This window comes from Peromyscus leucopus, chromosome 9 (assembly GCF_004664715.2).
Source record: "Peromyscus leucopus breed LL Stock chromosome 9, UCI_PerLeu_2.1, whole genome shotgun sequence".
NCBI classification, from domain to species: domain Eukaryota; kingdom Metazoa; phylum Chordata; class Mammalia; order Rodentia; family Cricetidae; genus Peromyscus; species Peromyscus leucopus.
In genome coordinates, this window is record NC_051070.1 from 60,943,820 (window position 1) to 60,966,818 (window position 22,999).

General features: G+C 43.7%; 1 protein-coding gene across 3 annotated transcripts in view; it reads right to left on the reverse strand.

The window, feature by feature from the left end:
• Rnaseh2b (ribonuclease H2 subunit B) overlaps positions 1-15,616 on the reverse strand; it is a 59,725-nt gene extending 44,109 nt beyond the window's left edge. For all 3 annotated transcript variants that reach the window (XM_028884182.2, XM_028884181.2, XM_028884179.2), the window contains exon 1: positions 15,509-15,616. In XM_028884182.2, the coding sequence (XP_028740015.1) occupies positions 15,509-15,569 (61 nt within the window). In that variant the 5' untranslated portion in view covers positions 15,570-15,616. The remainder of the gene's footprint in view (positions 1-15,508) is intronic.
• Between the last annotated feature and the right edge of the window lie 7,383 nt (positions 15,617-22,999).

A 22,999-nucleotide genomic window follows, 5' to 3' on the forward strand; every position in this document is an offset into this window, starting at 1 on the left:
TGTGTGTGTGTGTGTGTGACAGAAGCTTTCAGAAGAGGAGCCAGGAGAAGACAAATATATCTTAAAAAGCACATGTGAAATGTTTCCAGTCTGAGGAGAGCTATAAACTCACACATCCAGGAAGCTCAGTGATCCCAAAGTACACAAAGAAGAAAAACAAACAAACAACATAACCAAGAGTTCAAAACTAACCATAAAAAGAACAATCTTAAAGTAACCTGGGGTGGGAGTGGTCTCAGTTTGTACAGAGAAGAAAGGCTGTGGAAGACAGCTCAGGTGTGAAAACAACACAAGTCCAAGGACAACCCAGAAACATCCATAAAGTAAAGCACCACAACCACAGAGAAACTAACTCCCTTTGCAAAGGGAGGGTGGGAAATAAAACATCAGGCATACACAGCTGACAGAAATCATCGGTAACACACGTGCATCACAAGGAATGCTTAGGGAGAGAGCCTTCTGGCGAAGGATCATGAGGCCAGATGCAGAAATCCGAACTGGAGAACGTATGGCTGAAGAAGGGAAGTTGCTGGTATTCTTTTATCCTCTTTAAGGATCATTGGCTGCTTGAGTTAAAATAATTCAGGGTAGTGTTCATATCATATGTACACGGAAAATGTATGACTTAAGTCCAGAACACTTAGTGTAAGGACACTATCTTGTGAGGTTCTTGTGCCATATGTGACGTGATAAATAGCACTTGGAGGTAGATTTGGTCAATTAAATACATGTACAAGAAACCCTATGGCAGTCGCTAAAATTATGAAACCAAAAAAACCTGTCACTCATAAGACAATAAATGAGATGAAACTGAATCATGAAAAATACTCACTTAACCAAAAAGAAGAGGGCAAAATAGACACAAAGAACACCCAGGATAAACAGGAAACATCAGGACAGCAGATTCAACCCCAGCTACATCAATGATCACATCCACATGTCAAGGGTCTGAGCATCCCAATGATAAGCAGCAACTCAGACCGAACTGAAAAGCAAGAGGGAAATACATTGCTGCCCACAAGAACCACACACAGACATAAAGACACAAGCAGAGTGGAAGTAAAGAGAAGCAGATGCTAACAGACTTTACCAAGGAACTTTAAAAGGCCACTTTATAACTTTATAAGAAGGCATGACACCCCTAAAAGCTTCCTCACCAAACAAGCTGCCGAACACACAAAGCACACACAGACAGGTTTCTGGACACCTCACCCCGATAGCGCCTAACCTGTCCCCCAGCTCCACGAGTCTACTTGAAGAACGTTACATAAATAGAACGTGCAGGTTCAACTGTCAGAACCCCATCAAGGCTCTTTCTGGAATGGCACATGGAGACTGAAGTGTAAATTAGTGAAGATTGATCCAGTTGGAACTTTCTAAAATGCCAAAGTAAGCTGTCCCCCATGCCCGTGTTTCTTGCCTAGCAAGTACTAGTCATCTCCCTGTGTTTCAAGACACAGGACAGCTGACAGCCTTTCTCACCCAGCTTCCTCATACCTTACGACAATGGCAGACCTTCAACATGGTCTTGAATTATTTTGACCACTTCCTTTTATCATGAAAAAACTGTATTGTTTGTCTTCTAGCTTTTCCATTCCTCCAGAGCCCCAAATAACTAAGAATTTGAAATGCCAAGTCAAAAAGACGTTTCTAGAAACTCTCCAAAAGAAGCAGTGTTTTTATCTTTTCTACAAAGGGCAGTCAGTGGGGAGGTTCTCGGCATACGCTGTAAGGATGTCTGCAGTTACACAGCATGACCAAGGAAATAATCAGTGTGCCACACTGAAAACGCCAATATTCTCTGAAACAGACAGCGGCAGACAGAATGAAGATGTCCTGTAAGTGTGAGAAATCCTATTTCTTCACAAAACCACTTGCTGCTGCACTGAATCAACAAGAAACCAACTCAAAATGGATTAAAATGTTCCAATATGAAACTGCCAGAAAAACAATACCTGTGTTTTGGTCTCATCAAAGACTTTTCTGGGATCTCATTCCAAAAGTACAGATAACAAGGCCAAGGTAGCAGGTGGGATTCCATCACCACAGAGCTGCATTATCCCAAGGAAATGAGGAACATTACATAAATTCCAGTCCCATACACCACTTAAGTTTTCCTAGAAGCCACCTTAAGCATAGGCACAATCAGTTTTAATGATATCCATTATTTACCCCAATTTCCTCAAAATACTTTCATTCCACCACACAGACAGAAATGCCACATGAAATTTGTTGCCACCGTGTTGCCTGTGGGCTTTTTATCAGATGGAAACAGTTCCCTGTTCTTAAACTGCTGAGGACGCTGCTCAGGCAAGAGTGTTAGACTTTCTTGACACTCCTCCTGCGGCTGATTCTGTTCGGCTTTTACTCATCAGCAGAGCATATGCCACAGTCTGACTCAAGTCTTGTTTCGGAATAAATCCCACTTGCTCATACATAATCCTTTTTTGTTTGTTTGTTTAAGTCTCCTGGATTTATTTGCTAGTTGTTAAGGATTTTTGCATTTATGTGCATAAACTATAAGCTGGCTTCTGCAAAGCCTTTGTCTGCTTTTCAGGGTAGCACTAACCCCACAGTCTGAGTTGTGACGGATGCCTTCTTCTTTTCCCATTCGTTGAAAAGTCTTTGCAGGAGCAATCTCGTTTTTAAATGTCTAATAGAACCCTCTAGTTAAGTAATGGAAGCTGGGCCTTTTCTGTGAAAAGTCTACGAATTGAACCTCTTTACTGTGTCTACGAAGATCTTTTTTGAGCTGATTTGGTAATTTTTCTATCCAGGAATATGTCCCTTTCATCCGTAATGCCCACATCATTCCCTTTCCACTTCTATAAGGTCGGCAGGCAGCCATGTTCCCTCTTTCATGCCTGACTTTAGGAATTTAGTCTCTTTTTCCCCTTGGGTCAGTCTGGCTAAAGATGTACCGACTGTTTTTTCAAAAGGAGTCACCTCTGGCTCTGCGGATCCTCCTGGAGTCTGACTAAGTGTTTCCCTCTTCAGTGCTCCTGTTTACTTCTTGCTCTGCTCTGCTCTGGGGCGGGGGCACAGGTGATGGAGGGGAGGGCACAGCTCCCCAGGCCTTTCTAGTTCCTAACCTCTTCGTGTGCAGCTCCGTAGCTCTGAGTCTTACTGTCCCGGCACTGTCACAGGCGTTTCCAAAGTCTCCATGTTTGATCGTCTTGCCTCTCAGAAGCATGTCCTAGTTTCCCTCATATTTTTTCTCTGTGACTCATTGGTTATTAGGACCGTGGCATTTAATTTCCACGTATTTGTGAATCACCCAAATTCCCTTCTGTAACTGTCTTCCACATTCACTTCATTGTTTTGGTACAATGTATTTTCGATCATTTTATATGTTTGTTTATGACCTACCTATCTGTTAGGTCGGATTGATTTACAGTGCTGGTTAGGCCTTGTTTAAGGGAAGCTGAGAGATCCTCTTGTTTGGTCCCTTATAAAAGTGCTGTCTGAAAATACTGAACAGTCCAATTAAAAAATGGGCTAAAGAGCTAAACAGAGAATTCACAAAACAAGAACTACAAACGGCTGAAAGACATTTAAAGAAATGCTCAACATCCTTAATCATCAGAGAAATGCAAATCAAAACGACTCTGAGATACCACCTTACACCTGTCAGAATGGCTACGATCAAAAACACCAATGACAGCCAATGTTGGAGAGGATGTGGAGCAAAGGGAACACTCCTCCACTGTTGGTGGGAATGTAAACTTGTACAACCACTGTGGAAATCAGTATGGCGGTTTCTCAGAAAATTAGGAATCAAACTACCTCAAGACCCAGCCATCCCACTCTTGGGCATGTACCCAAGGAATGCTGATTCATACCATAAAGATACATGCTCAGCTATGTTCATAGCAGCACTATTTGTAATAGCCAGAACGTGGAAACAACCTAGATGCCCATCAACGGAAGAATGGATGAAAAAAATGTGGTACATATACACAATGGAGTACTACTCAGCAGAGAAAAACAATGAAAGCATGAAATTTGCAGGCAAATGGATGGAACTAGAAAAAAATCATCCTGAGTGAGGTAACCCAAACCCAGAAAGACAGTCATGGTATGTACTCACTCATAGGTGGATTCTAGATATAAAATAAAGAACAATCAGACCACAACCCATAGAACCATGGAGGCTATATATATAGCATGGAGGTCCCTAGGAGACTGTGGCTTATAATAAATTTCGGTTTTACTCAATTATTGAAAAAAAGTAGCCAAATGAATGGAAACACATGAACTATGAACCAAAGGCTGAGGGCCCCCCAGCTGGATCAGGCCCTCTGAATAGGTGAGACAGTTGATTGGCTTGATCAGTTTGGGAGGCAACTAGGCAGTGGGACCAAGTCCTGTGCTCATTGCATGAGTTGGCTGTTTGAAACCTGGAGCTTATGCAGGGACACTTGGCTCAGTCTGGGAGGAAGGGACTGGACCTTCCTGGACTGAGTCTACCAGGTTGATCGCAGTCCTCGGGGGAGGATTGGCCCTGGAGGAGGTGGGAATGGGGGGTAGGCTGGGGATAAGGGAGGGGGTGGGAGGGGGGAAAATAGGGGAACCCATGGCTGATATGTAGAACTGAATGGTATTGTAAAATAAAAAAAAAATAAAAATAAAAAAGTGATGTCTGTGTGTTCTTTAACGTTCTCTTCTACTCGGTGAGGTTTCAGTTATGCCATCCTTCAGACAGTTTGCTTTAGATCTTAGAATAAATTCCTGAGTTCTGACTAAAGCCTTTGTAGAATAAGCTCAACACCTCAGCCTCCTCTCGGGCAGTCTCATCAGTGACTTTCCTCACATTCCGGCCATACTTCCTGTTAGTGCACATCTGGTACATTTAAATAAGTGAACATCAGAAGTTAGATAAAACAGAATAAATGTGGCAATTCTGAAATTGCTTGCCCTCCCTAACTCCTAGGAATTGTCGCTGGTTTTCAGTCACTTGGTGACTTTTCTGGACTAACTCTGTGAGTCTATTCTCTGTAGCCAGCCACCGTAATAGTATAGTAGTTCAGTCACCTTAGTGATTAGCACTCAGGTCCAGTAAGTCTTTGCTAAGGGCCTTTGCGTATGTAGGGGCAAGCCTTCGACACTTAGACATTCAAACCACTGCCCTCACCTTTATTTATTGCTTTCCCAGGGCATTAGTCGGTCAGAGATGAGACACTGAGGCACTCCCAGGCTTTCCCTAAGTCTGCACATAGTCTTCAGTATGTGTGGAGCCTTCTCATTCCCTATGAATAAATCAGAGTTCCCCAAAGTCCCATACGGACACCTGGTTCTCTACATGTTCCCTTTAAGGTTTGGGTCAGGTTACTGTTTGCCAGACTGGTAGAGTCCCTCAGACAAATACCCTCAGGAATAGGACTTTTCCCAGAGGACAAGCTCCGAGCACCAAGTCATGTCAGGTAACAGTGCCCTGAAAGGGGGATTTCCCAGGAAGCTAGGAGACAGGTCAACTGGGGACAAAGCTCTCTGAGCAAGGTTTTTTTTCTTTTTTGGCTTCAAAGCAAGTCTGGTCTGACCCTTTGTGGAGACTGCTGACTGGGGGTGGGGGGTGGGGTGGCAACAATTGCAGCTTTCTAAGAAGACTCAGCTGGAAGAGCCCGAAAAGGCTTCTGCTGTCTCCCCTGGTGTCTGCATGGCTTCCAGGAGGCTGGCTCTCCGCACCTGAAGACCAGGCACGAGAAAGAACAGTACTGCTGTAATGACTTCATGTCCCTCAGTCTCACGTAGTATTCCACAGGTAGTTACTCCTGCCTGCAGACTAAAGGCTCTACCGCACTTCAAGAGTTTCGGTTTAAATTTGGAAAACCCTGGATCTTCAGGGGGCTGGTTCTTTGCCTATCGGACTTGGAAGCTCCTGTTTTCCCTTAAACTTCTCTTTACTTGTGTCCAGAAGAGGTGAAAAACATAAATTAAGAAATAAAAGCTCATGTTCACCCTAAAGGACCCACTTTTTAGTATAGTAGGAAATGATGAGAAAAGGAGCTACGGACAGTCCCAACTACTTTTCCAATGATGTCATCATAGGTCCATGGGCCTCGGACTCATCAAGGTCCACTGCCAATCCCAGGCCCTCTCATTATCAAGCAGTGTGACCTTGGGTGAGACAGTGAACCTGCCTGTGCCTCAGTTGTTCAACTATAAAATGGGCACAACAGTTCATTTAGAGGCAGTTTTCAGGCTGACACACATGGAAGAGCCCAGAGCACAAACTAATTCCTCAGTTTAGAGTTAGTCTACTTCCATCACCTCATGATGAAGTCAGGGAGGCACAGGGAATAAAAAAATCAAAATATGACTAAGAGTCACAACTTCCAGAGAGTTAAAAGGCCTAGCAAGGAGCCTTTCCAGAAAAGGTTAAGTTAGAGCCAGTTGTCTTACTGATCCATGTAAGATGGAAAATAGTGTAGAGTAGTTGGTGGAGTTTCTTGCACACCAAGCATTCTCAGTAAATCCAATGTGCATTCTTCAGCTTTCGAAAAAGCTCAGTGAGAAAAGGCAAAAGCAAGTTTTGATACTTCGGAAGTATAACTTCACTTTTATAGAAAATCTTTTCATATAAAACACCTCCCAACAAGATCAGGCAGAACAGATGTGTGCTGGCCATTTCGGATGCTGGAAGAGACTCCTGATGTCATCGTCTGCCACTCTGCTTCCTTAGGTCTGAGTCCCCAGCACTTTGCTCTGGCCCTTGAACTTTAAAGAACACACACCACTGACAGGAAGACAACTTTCCCCAAGGAATGTAAAATACAAAAATAATAATAATGGTAGTATGTGTTGGTCGTTTATGTGGTCCTCAGCATAAGTTACATAATGTCGCCCCACAGCATTTCTGTGAAGGAGGCATCCTACTCAGTTCTACTTCTGGGATGAGAGTCAAATGTGGGTCATGATGTAATTCAGGAAAGTACTACTGCAGGGCAACATATTAAACCGCGACTTAAGTCCTCTCCATAATCGAAAAATTAGAAACCCACAAACTGTAGCTGATTTCTCCGATGATGTAAGTGTCAAGTTGTCTGTCCCCCTCTTGTCTTGTCATCCCACACTCTTGCAGAAGGGACACCTAATAAGCTTGCCAAGCCAGCCAGTAGAATAATCCAGCAGATGAGGAGGAAGGGGGATCCAAGAAAGTTAGAAGGAAATGAGACAAGACCAAATAATACTAGAAAGATGACAGAAATTTATTATGTGATGTAAGAAACATCTAAAACCATATAAAGTCAAGTTTCATTGGTGGTATGAAAACTGATCTATTAGGAATGATATTCTCATCTGTGGAAACGCTAAGTTATCTGAGATGCCTGACGGGCACATGGCAGGTATCAAATCAGATGTCAAGACAAACCAGCATGGTGTTCAAGTTCCTTGCAGCTTTCAAGATGCTAACTTCAAAAATAACTATATGCCTGCCCTTCCCAAGATGTCAGCACCACCATCAGCAAGATCTAGAGTTCATGTTTCTGGCTTTGAGGCTCTGTTTCTTCACAGGCTAGTCAAAGAAAAAAAAAAAAAGTACACACCAGGCAAATGCTTCCCATGATGAGTTTCTTTGAATATAACTTTCCTGTGAGGCTTTGGAGACAAAAATAAAACTACTCTCCACCAAGATCATGTCAAACAAAGTCTGTCATTCTTCAGGACTGTCCCTACCAACAGCCATGTTTCTAGGAATGGTCTGTCAGGGGAGAGAAAGTTGGTTGGGAAAAAACAACAACAACAACAACAAAACAGGTCCACAGTTGGCTTGGAGCCATAAAGACCAGCAGCATATGAAGTAGGAGCTTGAGCTAACAGGTCAGTTCTGGAGGGGAACATGGAGCAGATCTGACAGGTACCTGATAGCAGATCTGACTAAGGTACCTGATACCAAGTGGAGCTGGCTCCAGTAGAGATGTGCTCTGGTCACCAAACAGAGCAGAGGGAACCCTAGCCACACCTGGGCCTCTGGCTTCTTTTGTGATGCTGCAATGCCACCATGCAGGCAGAAGGGTGGCCTTGGGGCAAAGCACAGGTCCCGGAGAGGAGCTGGAGGGAGGTGACCGTCTGTGCCACCAAACCCTACTATTTGTTGGACAGATGGTCTGATGTTTGGAGTCAAGGCAGCAGTGAAAAGGCCTCATTTTAACTGCTGCCCAAGGTCATGTGAAGATCAAATACAGTAACATATGTAAGGGTGTGCTGTCAGGTACAAGGGCTAGAAGACCCAAAGACAGGAGGTTTTCTAAAAAGGATGTAATCCTTGAGAAGATGAAGGTGAATAAAACCAGCTCTTCACATCCACACACAGATTGAAAAATATTCAGGTAGAAAAACCTGCAACTGTACTGAATGTGTGGGTTTGTGTCCTTGTCACCTGAACAGTACAACATCAAATGAAGCTGCATATCCTTTATACTTCATTGTGTATTACAAATAACCAAGAGATGATATAGAGTCATTGGGTGGGTTATATAGGTTATGCAAACGCACAAAGGGATTAAGTATTTCTGGAGTCTGGCATCTACAGGCTTCTGGAACCAACACTCTCCCACCCACCCTGAGGGACAACTCTAACTCGCTGCCACGATCCCATTCTCCATACAAATAACCTCTGGCATCCTTGCGCAAACCAAGGAGACTCCCCTACCGGACCTTGGGCAGGCCAGGTCCAGTTGAGGTGGCTGCTCCTGGTGCTATCTGTACAGCGGCCTTCCTTCCAGGAGAGCCCCCACACCCTTAACCTCTCCTACTCTAGCTGCTGCTATGGGTGTTGGGAGGCTGGATCACAGGGACCCTTTGGGGGTGGCCAGAGACTGTCTTACAAAGTGATGGCATTCCCTTGAAGCGGGCTGTTTCTGACTGGGGATGGAGTTGGTTTATGAGGAAGTTATTGATGCTCAGAGAGGCAGAAACCCAAAGCTACCTGTTGCTACAACACTCTGGGGCCGTTGTCCTCAAGTGCTCTACTCGGCAGCCCTGTACAACACACAGCTGGCCCCACCTAGGAAAATATGAAGCTGCCAGGAGTCCCCAAAGAGGCTCACATCAAGCTCTGCAACTCAACCCCAGAGGCTCTCAGCCACAGTGGAAAGCAGAAGTTTCCACACAAGGAAGGCTTGGACCATTCAAACTAGAATCCTGTTCATGCCAAGAGCACGGAGGGAAGGGAGCAGGGGGTGGACCTGAAAAATCCAACATGTTTTGATGGCTCTCAAAACATCCCAGGCTGCTCATCAAGCCCATCGCAGTTCTGTGAACTTTCACCTTTCTTGCAGAGATTTGTTTTTTCAACCTATCCAGTTTAAAGATAACCCACCCCAACTATGTACCGTCTTCTGTGTGAAACACCCCTTGTTTGTTATAACTCTAATGCCTCCTTATCACCAAAGTATATGCTCTAAACGTCCTTGACAGCTTTGTTCAGCAAACTGTCCTATCAAAACGAAGAGAAAAGCGCTCCCAGCTCTTTAGTAAAGCAACAGGGCTGTTGTTCCCGGTTGTGTGCACAGTGAGCATCCAGGTCCTCTCCCACGATCCCAGCAGTTCTGAGTTTTAATGTAACTGTGAATAACGAGCAAGTGTAAAATATGAAATAAAAGCAAATGGGATAAAGAAAAAAAACAGTGGAATTCATTTTGTGATACAAACAAGAAAGGATTGGAAAGTTATCTCCAAAGTCATTTCTGAATGAAAGAATTATGGGCAATGGATTTTTGTCTTATTTTGCTTTGTAATGCTAAAATGTCTATACTGGGTATGTACTGTTATTCTTATTTTTAAGTTATTTCTTAAAACAGTGAAAAAAATTATAACTGAAAGGTAATGGATAAAAAGCTGAGATTGAAGAACAAAAAACCCCCAACAAACTCAAGTTTGAAGACAATGAAGTAGCCAGGCATGGTGGAACACTCGGGTAGGTAAGGCAGAAGAATTGCCACGAGCTCCAGGCCAGTCTGGGCTACAATGTGAGACCTTGTCTCAATGACGTCCCCACCAAAAACTAAAATAAAAACAATTAAGTGGACAATCCCACAGATTCTCTGCAAACCTAGGCCTTCATGAGAGTCTGCTCTAGCAGGAGAGACCGCAAGCACCAACCAACCGCGTCAGGGCAGGGAAAGGGCTGGACGCCGTGGAGCTGTGACTTCTTCACGGGTCCTTTCCCTTTCAACTTTAGCACAAGGTAACCAATGGAGTCACAAAGAAGTTCAAGGTGACATGCTTCTGCCTCTCAGAGGCACCCTCTGAAGCGCAGCCAGCATCACTGCTGACAAGCTAATGGCTACTGAGGGAGAACACGCCTGGATCCCCTCAGCTCCTAACTTGTATAGGAGTTTAACACATGCTTATCTATAAAAAATGATAGTTACGTGTGTCACTGGCAAAAGAGGTTCCACTGATAGGAAGGGCCCAGTGCGAAAGGCTTCCGTGCAGAGGTGCAGGCCTTGAAGCTGGGTGGAGACAGGATTGCAGGCAGATAAAAAGCCACCAACGCTCAAAGAAATGTTGGGCTGGAGCAAATAACTTGGCTTTGTGGGAAACAAAGTTGAGCCTTGAAGCCAGAGTAGAATCTGGCACAAGAGCAAAGACAGTGTTGGGGAAGGCACTCCAGGAAGAAATGAAATGAGATTTCTTTAGGGTGATTATTTATCAAAAGCCCACTCTGTTCCCAGTCCTGCTAAAGGTGGGCAGAGCGTGGACATTAACACTAGCCCACCACTAACTAGCCCACAAGCCGGGCTCTGCTCTGCCACTGTTGAAACGAGGAACAGAGAGCAGCCTGCAGGAGGCAGCAATTTGTCCAAGGACACAGAATTGATAAAGCATGTGAACCTAGCTTCCACGTGTCTTTCATTACAGCCTGGCTTCAGTACTGACTGAGCTGTTTCCTAACATCCCAGGTAAAGCTCTATGGTGTGGCAAACCTTTGTCGTTCCTAGGATGCTATTCAAATTTTAAAATTCACTTTCTTCTGTGATTTTTTTATTTTGCCCTGGGGGATAAAGCTGTAGAATCTGTAAGTTGTTACTTGTTCCACATCTTTTGGAACCATCACTAAGACGACAAGATTACACCAACAGATTACCAACTGGCAACTGATCGATTCCATCCATCACTTCAGAACGTGCTCAACAGCCCGGAGCAGATCCAGCAGCCATCTGAGAAAGGTCAGCGGGGCCCCACCAAGAAATGCTCTATAAAGACAACGCCAGATTCGTGTGGAAAATGTTAAACGCACTCCATGCTGGACAACCCAGAAACTGCCTGCAGGGAATGGTGAGCCATCATCCAAGAAGCCTCGCTGAATTATTCAGAGGCTGTCTCAAGGCCACACTTGGATTGGCCAGGCTCTCTACCACCTGCCAAGGGAAGGGCGGCTTTCAACCCACAAGGCTTGTTTCTAAACACAAACATGTATGCACACAAAGGGAGGAAGGCCACTTCCACTTTTCTCCTGAGGTTAACCATGTGCCAACCCTTAGGTAAGAGGAAAAGGTCGCTTGTTTCCTAGGATCATCACTGACAAAGTCTAAAGTAACCCTTCTTTTACCTTATATATCATTTTTCCCCCAACCCCAATAAAGATATGTTTCTTTGTTTTTTACAAGGCCATTAATCAGAAATAATGTTGATATAAAGTCTCTCCATCATTTATCTGATTTTTTTTTTTTTTTTTTTTTGGTTTTTCAAGACAGGGTTTCTCTGTGTAGCTTTGCGCCTTTCCTGGAACTCACTTGGTAGCCCAGGCTGGCCTCGAACTCACAGAGATCCCCCTGGCTCTGCCTCCCGAGTGCTGGGATTAAAGGCATGCGCCACCACCACCCGGCATTTATCTGATTTTTAATAAATCTTTTTTTTTTTTTTTGGTGGTGGGGAGGTTCGAGACAGGGTTTTTCCATGTAGTTTTGGTGCCTGTCCTGGATCTTGGTCTGTAGACCAGGCTGGCCTCGAACTCACAGAGATCCCCCTGGCTCTGCCTCCCAAGTGCTGGGATTAAAGGCATGCGCCACCCGGCTAAAAAATCTTTTAATGAGAACATAGTTGTAAAATGTGAATTCCTACAATAGTTTGCGTTCTTGTTTTGTATTTAGAGACCATGTGTGGTCATCAAGACACCCCAGGTAAAAAGCTACTGTGCATGAATGTCCAGGATGGCAGGCCTGGGATTCCCTAAAAGCCACCTGTCCTCTAGCCTCCAGAAGAACTGGCCATCACCTGAGCTACCTGCAGAAATGAGGTACAAAGACATTTGCTTTGAGAGCTATGGAGCACCTCTTAACATGAACTTCTGTAAAATAAAAAGGCATGGCATCGATGATAACTGTGTCCAGAACTGAAGATTTGTGTTGAAGCCCAGTTTGATCTGGAGACTCCTCACTCAGGGGGCTGATGAAGGACATTTTTACTCTATGTGGACCCACATATACGAGTCCTACATTATTTCCACTCTCCTTTTATTGTCATAGAACACTAGGGTTTCCTAGTGTGTGGAGACACTTCCTGGGAGGTGAGTCCTGTTAACCATCTTCCCTAACAGCCACAGGCAGTCTCCTGCCCTCTCTACAGTCATGATGTGGTCCTGACTTGACTGTCACACCTGACCCAGCTCAGTAGAACTGGCAAGTGTACAAAAGCTCGACTAAAGAAAACAAGTATTAAAAAATATGACTCAAAATTTACCTTCTTGGGGGAGGGGGCAGCAAAGAGGGATGGACATTTCTAACGTATTCCAAAACCAGAGATGTTGATGGCCTCAGAGCAACTGCACAGCCATCCCTGGAGTGTTCCTAGGCTACATGAGAAAAGCATTGCACTCATCCCAGATGCAAGGAGGCATCTACCTTGCTGCAACACCCCATCTGTCTGCGAAAATGGATCCGCCCTCCTCGGTCCAACTCTCATTTATCTAGGACTTTCAACTTCACAAAACAAGACTGTGAGTTAGAGGAAAAATGATCTGCAACCAACTTTTTAAATACAGTCTTCATGACTACTCCAGGCAACTTGAATGTAAATTAAATGTTGGGAGAGTATCATGACAAGATTAGGTGCTGTGCCCTGAATGTACACCACCTTCTGCTCACTTTCAGAACAGTGAGTTCTCAAACAGCACAGCCCACTTCTGCCAAATACCCTTGCCAACTTTGATATGATACTGATTTTCTTTATGAAGGGCCCAACTTCATTGTAGCACTTAGCCAAGGGTACACAGTCTCTTGCTCTTGAATCCATAGCTACCTGGGATGACTCTTCATTTGCTGCAAGACACAACAAAGTGTGAAGATGGTCCTCGTCCTGGATTCTGCCATGCACTTCTTGACTATGGACAATCTAGTCCATCACAGAGTGAAGCCTCAGGCATGGGCACCCACACTCTAGCTCCCCAAGCCCATTCCTCACTGTAGTAGTTCCAGGGGGTGTCCCCGGACCAGCCAGACCAGCAGCAGTGCTTGGGAATTTACTAGACGAGCACATTCTTGGGTCTCAGCCCAGGACCTACACTCACAGATGGAGTCTCATTCCCAGGAGGCAAATGCCCTTCCATTTGAGGGCAGTCACCATGGCAGCTAGCAAACGTATTTGCACCCTTAGAGCCTGCAGGTGGCGCTAAAGGCCATCTGGACCGAGCAGAGGACGAGCAGACGACTAGCAGCGGTTTTGAAGTTTCAAAACCCCAACCCCTAACACTGACCACATTGTACTATCAGCGTAAAGAGTGAAAAGGTAAGAAGACACATCAGCTTCCAACAGAAACCAGGCTGTAATGCTTCTCACCACCACCCGAGAGATCTAGTACACCTATCGTGTTGAGGGATGCATTCAATACTTTTGTGTTTGATGTGACTATGACACACTTTAAGAATGAAACAGCCACCAAAACAAAAGACTCAAATTATGACCAGCTACTGTGTGTATCTACATAGTATCAACATACTTGACTGCAAAAGAAAGAGGCCTCTACTCTGAAAATCGAATTATACTGTGTTACAGAAGTGTGAAAGAGGATTCCCCCTCCCCAATTAAAATAGAGTATCCAGCTAGCCCTCTGATGGACCACCAAAACCATGAATTCTCACCAGCTGCTTTATCATCCAAACACTTGTAAGAAGGGTATAGCTTAAGTGGAACTCTTCATGGGCGGCTGGAGTCAGTATGCATTAGTAACAACCACTTCAGAAAACCATTTTGCAGTACTAAAACTAAACCCACAAACAAGCACCTAAGAACAGCTACCACTCCAGGGTAGAGACACTCTAAATATATGAGTGTCGGTGTCCACCAACAGCCTCAAAAGAATATTCTCAGAGGTGGAACTCCTAATAGTTGCAAACCAGAAACACCTAATATCCATCCTCAGTAGGGCAGTATTGATATGCATACAACGAACTAGAAGAAAGAGTTACAAAACAACAACAAAAACAAAAAACAAAACACATTCAACAAAACCCATGGTACATACAACATGGATGGATCTGGCCGAAATGATACACAGGGAAGGAAGACAAAGGGCACAGGGGTCCCAACAGGCACAACTAATTTGATGACAGGACACCTGGGTTCTTCTAGAAGAGGCTATGAGCCTCTAGCTGGAAAGCCACTTAATTTGATCTGCAGCATACTGTGTTCAGTTGGGTGAGCTGCATACTCAAAATCCATACACTTGACTGTTTAACCCCTTACAAAGGAGAGACGCTATATATGCAAAAGATGTATGTGTCTGGTTGTTATGCCAAGAGGTAAAAGTCTGTATCACTGGGAATCTGTACCTTGGTGAAGTATGTTTGCTGTAAAAAGGCTCTGCGTTTGCTGAGCTAAAACTCAAAATTAAAGTGGCTACGGAGTTTTCCTCTTCTCCCACGATGTCACATCAAATGTAACGCCTATAAAATGGCAGACTGTTTCTAGCTTGCATTCCCTAGTCCCTATTTATCTCATGTGACTTTTAATAGGTCCCTCCTCATGTAGCACCGACTGTCCACTGTCCCAGGGCCCCACATGTCCTGATGGCTGATCACCATCTAGAGGGATACCGAAGGGCCCGCCCGGTTCTGGGATTTTGACTGTCATTGTGAACTGGAATTGCTTTATCCCCACGCAACTTCCCTAAAGCCTGGCCACCGAGGCCTGTCCAGAGCCGCACAGCCGCTAAGCATGGGACAACCGGGTCTCTGGTTTTGGATCCAGCAAGATTCTAGACGTTGAGCTGTAAACATCCAGTAACTCCCGGAGGCAGCGGAGTCCCGGAACCACCGCCGCCCTCCTCAGGCCGGGTGGTTATACTGGCAAAAACACTCCAGGGGCCCCGCTAGGTCTCTCCCTACACTTCCGGGTTTGAAGCTCCCGCGCGGAGTGACACGTGACCAAGGATGCGCTGCAAAGTGTAGGGCACCGAATCCGGGTCCGCGCTCGCCAGGGCCTCGCGGACGGGTGCCGACCCGGGCAAAAGCCTCGCGCCGCCGCCACTCTGAGCGCTCCCGGCCCACGCGCCGCCCGCGTTTACCTGGAAGTAGGAACACGAGCTGCCGAGCAGCCAAGTCCCCGCGGTCTCGGCCCGCGGCCATGTCTCACGCCGCCGGAAGTGGCTCCGAGGGCCCCACCAGCGCCGGGCCACCAGCGTGCCTCTGTTTCCGGGCCCGCCCGCTCGGCTTCCTCTTTGAATTCTGCGCGGGTGCTGGTGTCACAGGAGGTTCGGAGCCGGGCGGCTCTCACACCCTTTGCCTGAAGGGTTGCTTGTAATGTGTATTTCACACATTGAGGTTCCTAATGCTTGCGAGCAGTCTTCCAATTGGATTTGGAACAATTTGATGATTAAGATAATTCTTTAAGATAAAATCCAAAATATGTGTATAGCGTGGAGTTCAACACATGAATTTGTTATTCAGGGCAAACTTTTATGTTAGTTACAAGACTTAGTTTTGGTTTGGTTTGGATTTGACATTGAGTCTCACCATACGGCGGAGACTGGCCTTGAAACTGTGTAACCCTGGCTAGCATTGAACTCTGGGTCAGGGAATCTCCCAAGTGCGGGAATGACAATAGAAAAAGCAATTCAGCCCTGACTCCAGAGATGATGGAGATGAAAAGAGGATTCATCTCTTAAAGGGCCAGCTACCTAGCAGGGACAGTAGCTTGTTCTGAACTCTTCTTTCTGGGCAGAATATGCCCTTTATGTTCTTTCTTATCCAGTCTAATATCATTTTGTATTTTCTTTATTTATTTTAAAAAGAGCTGTCGGATACACAGGCAACACAAACGTGGACACCTGAGTTACAGATATGGCTGAAGCTTTTGAGGAAAGAACATAGAACAGCTGGTGACACCACAAGTTGGTCTGGATCTCAAGACAAATGCTGACATTCTCCCATCAGACATGAACTACTTAAAAATACCCACCTCTAACCAGACTAATCTAAGACCATGAGAAAAATAAGACCAAGCAGGAACATTGCATGATTTGGTCAGATAAAAGCAAAGTCAGCGTGCCATCTGTGCAACGCTAAAACGTGAGCAGTTGGCCACCTGAGAACTGCTGCTGCTTTACCCAATACAGCTCTACCATGTGTACCAGTCTCCCTTAGCTTTGGTAAGAGTCACAGGGCAGGATAAAAAGACAGAAGAGGACACTGGAGGGAAAGGGGGTCCCCGTGGGACCTGCTTTACTTTCCGTGCTGGCTTAGAATAAAGAATTCTGACACCATTGGACCATCAAGGTGGCTGAATAGGCAAAGGTGTTAAAGAATTAATATGCCTTGCTAGGGAGAAATCACTGCACACAGAGAGTTAATAAGGGAAAAGGTATTTAATAATATTGTGTGTCTGTCTCTGGCTAATGCTCAAAGAGGAGCTAGCTTCGGATAGAAGATGTTGCTAACTTATATGCACCTTAGGCTTATGCATTTTATATCTCTCTCGGGTTCTGACCCCAGGTTACACTGAACAGTTTAAGAAGTAACAGGAGACTGCAAGTCTTGTTGCTTGGGCAGATGAGAGATTTACACAGCAAGAACATTGCCAGAATTATTTAAGTATAACAGTGTTGTTCTTGCCCACCTGGCAGAACTATGCTTTTCCTGATAAGAGCACAGAGAACCTCATGGCAGACCAGGACTTAAAGATGGTTGTGATTTTGCTCTTCTCTTGAGCTTCCCCTCAGAGGCAAGGTCTTTGATATGGGATAGGCCTCTTATGGCTGGTGGTAAGCCTAGATTGTCTCCTTTTGTTATGGGAATGGAGCCTAATTGGAAATGAACTTGATGAGCCAACATTAGCAGAAACTTTCTCAGCAATCCTCAACTTCAACTGTGCTGCAGAATTTTCTTTCCCACGGTTTCTAACAATCCCGGTTAGTGCACTACTTATCTCCCAGTCATATCAGAGGCAGCGCTCCTTTAACTAGTTTCTACTTGTGGAGCTTAGTATTTCCTGGGCAAGTTTGTTAGTTGGCACTTGATAGCATCAGTTACTTAGAGTTTCTTCTGAGTTCAACAACAGAAGCCAAATGATGGAACGAGAGTGAACTGACTCCTGAAAGTGGTCCCTGACCTCCAGATGTGCTGTGGCATGGACATGTGCAAATGATGAGCACATTTTCCAGGAATTCGAGTGTGTTAGCCAGTGTTTTGCTCCATAAGTGACAATGGTGGCACTTCTGCAGGACAGTTGTCAGTGTCCTGTTTGAGTGTTCTGTGATTTATACCAGATGACTAAACACCCACATCCCTGAAAGCATAATCTTCTTCCCTGAGTCATCAGATACCTCTAATATAATCAACTAGTTAAGAGGATTTTTTAACACATGATTGTGGTGTGTGTGTGTGTGTGTGTGTGTGTGTGTGTGTGTGTGTGTGTACATGTGTGTGTTTCATGTGTATTCATGATGTGTGTGCAAATGTGCATGCACATATATGTGTTCACGTGTAGAGACCCAATGTTGGCATTAGGTGTATTCCTCAGTTGCTCTGCACTTTATTTTCTTGGTAAGGTCTGACTGAATCCAAGACTCACTGGTGCCAACTAATCTAGCTAGGGAGCTTGCTCTGAGGGCCCCTTTCTTTGCCTTCAAAGTTCTGGCTATACCAGTGGCTGCTGTGAATGCCCAGTTTTCTGGCAATCAGAACTATGCTCCTTGTGTTTATATGATAAACAGTTTATCCACTGTGCCATCTCCCAGATAAGGGTTATTCTTTCTCTTTAAAGTTTTATTTATTTATTTTATGTATATGAGTGTTCTATCTGCATGTATACCTTTATATCAGAAGAGGGCATCAGATCCCACCATAGATGACTGTGAGCCACCATGTGGGTGCTGGGAATTGAATCTGGGTCTTCTGGAAGAGCAGTCAGTGCTCTTACCTGCTGATCCATCTCTCCAGCTCCATGGGGTTATTCTTTGTTATTTCTCTAAGTATAATCATGAAGCATGGTTTTTTAAAATGTCCTTGTCAAATTTCTAGCCAAAGCAAATAAGCCTGGCTTATTTCTTATAACAATCCTATCAGAGGTGAATAATTTTTTTATAAGTGAAACATATGTTGTTTTGAAATTGGGAAGATTTTTAAAGAATATAATATTCAAATTGTGAAAGGATTGCCCCTGTATTTATGATCATAATATTAGTCACTGAACTTGGGCAGTGATTGACTAAGTTATCTAAAAAATAACTAGAAGAGAAGGCTGAAGAGATGGATCCGTTGGTAAAGTGCTTGCCATGCAAGCTTGGGGACCTGAATCCGGTCCCCAGAATAAATGGAAAAGCAGAGTGCACTGCTGGCATCTGTAATCCCAGTGCTGAGGGTGGAGCCAAGACAGGAGGATCTCTGGGACTTGCTCCCAGACAATCAGGCCAAACTGGTGAGCTCCAGGTTCATCAAGAGACCCTGTCTTAAAAGCTTTGGTAGAGAAGGAGTGAGGAAGGTTCCTGACTTTGATTGACCTTTGGACCCCACATGTGAATATGTATACATACACATACCCATGCTCATCCACCACACACACATACACACACACACACACACACACACACACACACACACACACCAAGAGACAGAGAAAGAGAGAGAGAGAGAGAGAGAGAGAGAGAGAGAGAGAGAGAGAGAATATGGAACCTGTGGACAGAAACTCCTGTGTACATGTTTCTGTTTTAAACTATCCAGGAGATTCCAAAACGAATGAGCAAGCTTGAGAGTTGAGCATTATGCTAAACCTTACTGTTAAATATATGTTCAACATGCTTAGCCTGTTAAGTACAGACTTGCAGAAGGGAAGAGTGACATAAGCTTGGGAATAAAAGAAGAAAACATTAATTTCAAAAGTTTGCAAAATTTTACACAGGCTAAGACACAGCTACAAGAGGAAGTAGATGTCTAGCTAGTCCTCACTGAACTCTTGTGAAAGCTCTGTTCACCTGCTGTTTATATGATATCACTCTAGGTGAAGTTGTTTCTTTGAAAAATTGTTTTTGACATCAGACGTGTATTCTATGATCCAACATACAGATGACATTCATATAGTAACTGTAACAGGCTCCAGACCTTAGTAGGCCCTCAGACCTTAGCACAACTGCCTCCATGATGAATTTACTATTCAGGCTGTAAAACTCAGCCCTGAGTACCACCTGCCAAAATGAATACAAAGACCTAATCTGTCCAAGTCACTATAGTCTGGTAAAGTCTCTATATGTACTAACCTTGCCTTTTGGCTTCTGTAGTTCTACTTCTTACTAACTGTTCTTACTAAAGAGGCATGTCAAGCCAGATTATAGTTTTGCTCTTAAAAGCTCACCCTGAGAAAGGCTCAGTGCTGTAGATCCCGAACACCCAGAGTAGTTGTTGGTTGGCTAATAAAGACTTTTGAATGGTTTAAGTATCAGAGTGGTCTTCTCTGGTAGACCCCACAATAGTAACCACACACAATAGAAATACAATTTCTACCACTTTCTCTAGCCAGCAGCTGCTTCATATATGCCCTGTATAGCATATGTGCCCTGTATAGCAATTGATACAAATTTAACATTATTTTTGTTATACTGTATTATATGTTTCTAGTTCTTGTTTAAGGTATTGTACCTATGCAACTCATTTTAAAATGTAGTGTAAGGTTTTAGTCCTCAAAAGCTATTTAGGATAATAAAGAAATACAGGTTAATAGTAATCTATAACAATCAAACTTATAGTTGTTAGGTATGTTTCCAAGGTCATATGGAGTTATATTTTTAGATAGATAGATAATCTTCAAACACTTTAAAGATTCACAGAATATGACACTTAAAATGTTATAATAACATAAGGCTTTTCATGACAATGAGACACACCTGCTCCTGGCAGCACCAATGAACTTTATAAAAGTATGCTGGGCAGGAAGAACCTCCATATGGAGTTTGCTTTTTTTTTTTTTTTTTTTTTAGCAAAAGCTAGTCATTTGGACAAGAAACTGCCCTTACCTTATCTGCTGACAGTATACTGTCCAGTCTGGATAAACAGGACACGCAGAAAGGTGATTGCTGAACTTTACCAAGACAAGGTAGGACAATCCTTCCACATTCCTGCTTCACAGAAAAGTCTGTCAGATGTTCTAGGCCTGTAGGCTGAAGACAGATGCCTCAACACTGCAGAGGAACCTTGGGGGTGACTGTCCAGGCAGTCAGATGTCTTTGTCATTTCTATAGTTTTAGAAGTTGCTTTCTCTGTACTTCCTGTTTACTCGAGTAATATTTTATTCTTCTTGAGTCTCTGATGAAAATCGAAGACTAGATAGCTATAGTTTTACAGTTTTCCTTGTTACCAAATTCAAAAAAGAAACATAAGAGATGTAAAGTTTATAAGACTGAGAAGCATAAAAGCTTAAGTTGTTTATCTAAGAAAATGTTTTAATGTTCAAAAAGATATTTTTAGGATGGTAATACAATTTATGACAAAAATGGTTTATGTATAAAAGTTTGGACTAAGATAGGTTAGATAGTAGAGTATTTTCTCTAAATTTGCCAAATGCCAATGGACTGGATATTGTAAATATAATTCTTATTCTTATTGTATATAGTTTTACTATGTTACAGTTAAAACCTCTCTTTTTTATTTGGACAGAAAAGAAGTGTTGTGGAATATTCCTTTACACTGTGTGAAGACGTGTCCCTGTGATTGGTTTAATAAAAAGCTAAATGGCCAATAGCTAGGCAAGGGGTATAGGTGGGACTTCTGGACAGAGAGAGCTCTGGGTAGAGGAAAGGGAGAGTCACCAGCCAGCCAGAGAGGAAGCGGGATGGGAGTACAGAGTAAAGATAACCAAGCCACATGAAAGAACATAGATTCAAAAATACGAGTTCATTTAAGTTCTAAGAACTAGTTAGGAACAAGCCTAAGCTAAGGCTGAGTTTTCATAATGAATAATACGTCTCCATGTCATTTTTTTTGTGAGCTGGCAGTCCAAAGAAAAGTCCAGCTGACTGCTGTGAGTTAACTGCAGCTCTCACCCAACTTTGTAAAGCCAGATAAAGAACGGGCCCTAGAAAAAGAGTGTGCAGTGCAGACTGGCTGCTGTACTGAGGCCATTTTAAATTTTAAATTATATACACAATTAAAATGTTCAATGTAAATGTGTTTTTCTTAAAGAATGTAACAGTAGGCTGGAGAGAAGTTGCAGCAGTTAAGAGCACTTGCTGCTCTTGGAGAATACTAGAGTTTGGTTCCCAGCATCTACCACTGGGCAGGTTACAACTGCCTCAACTCTAGCCCCGGGGATCCAACACCCACTTCTAGCCTCTGCAGGCACTCCCTCCTACACACACACACACACACACACACACACACACACACAGAGAGAGAGAGAGAGAGAGAGAGAGAGAGAGAGAGAGAGAGAGAGAGAGAGAGCAGTACCTAAATGCCCTGTGTTCAGTTCACTCCATTTTTCAGTTTACTGACATTATCCCAATCTTCAGGTTTCTCTCCTTTATTCTACACTAAGAAAACAGACTGATTTGATACACAAGTTAATAATGAGTTGGGATTTTGGTTTCCAAGCAGTGACATAGACTGCAGGATCATTTTATTTTATACCCTCGATAACGTAAGAAGCATCACTATCAACTTACTGCATACTTAGGCTGAAAACCATTTTATAGCTGATGACTTTAAACAGGAACCCCCCCCCCCATTAAGACGCTAATCAAAGACCAATGTACATACAAGATTCTCCACTTTCATGACAGCTATCATGGTGTAAAAATATTGGGGGGCTGGGGGACCAGTGGGAATGTGAAACACGTGAAATCTAGGTACATTATTTCTGACAGGCAGCAGAGATCTCACTTTAATTTAATGGTTTCGATGTTTCCATAAAAGCTTAGATATGTTCCCAGTTGGTAAGTTTGCTAACAGATTTTTCTTCATTACCCTTATACCAATCTTTATGTGTATTTGTTTTTTTAAGTACACATTTTGGAACTGTATTTCTAATGTTTTGAGAGATTTTACAAGTGATTTGCATAAGTGAATATACATCTGAACACTGGTTTTTTAGACTGTTAAACTGCCCCTTAAAAACTCAACATTTTCCAATAAATTATAGTGCTGTGGGATGTTCTGTATGTCCTGTGGGAGCCCGTTCTTGGGTTCCTCGTGGCTTTACCCAGCAGGTCCACATAGACCTGCATAGGACCACAGGCCTGAGTGCAGGTGTCTGAGATGGTCTGCACTTGGCTGTGCTGGGGGATGGTCTGTATGTCAAATTGTTCTGATTGGTCAATAAATAAAACCTGATTGACCGTGGCTAGGCAGGAAGTATAGGTGGGACTAACAGAGAGGAGAAATAAAATGAACAGAAAAGCAGAAGGAGAGACAGCCAGCCGCCGCCAGAACAAGCTGCATGTGAAGATGCCCGGTAAGCCACGAGCCACGTGGCAAAGCATAGATTTATAAAAATGGGTTAATTTAAGCTATAAGAACAGTTAGCAAGAGGCCTGCCATGGCCATACAGTTTATAAAGCAATGTCAGTCTCTGT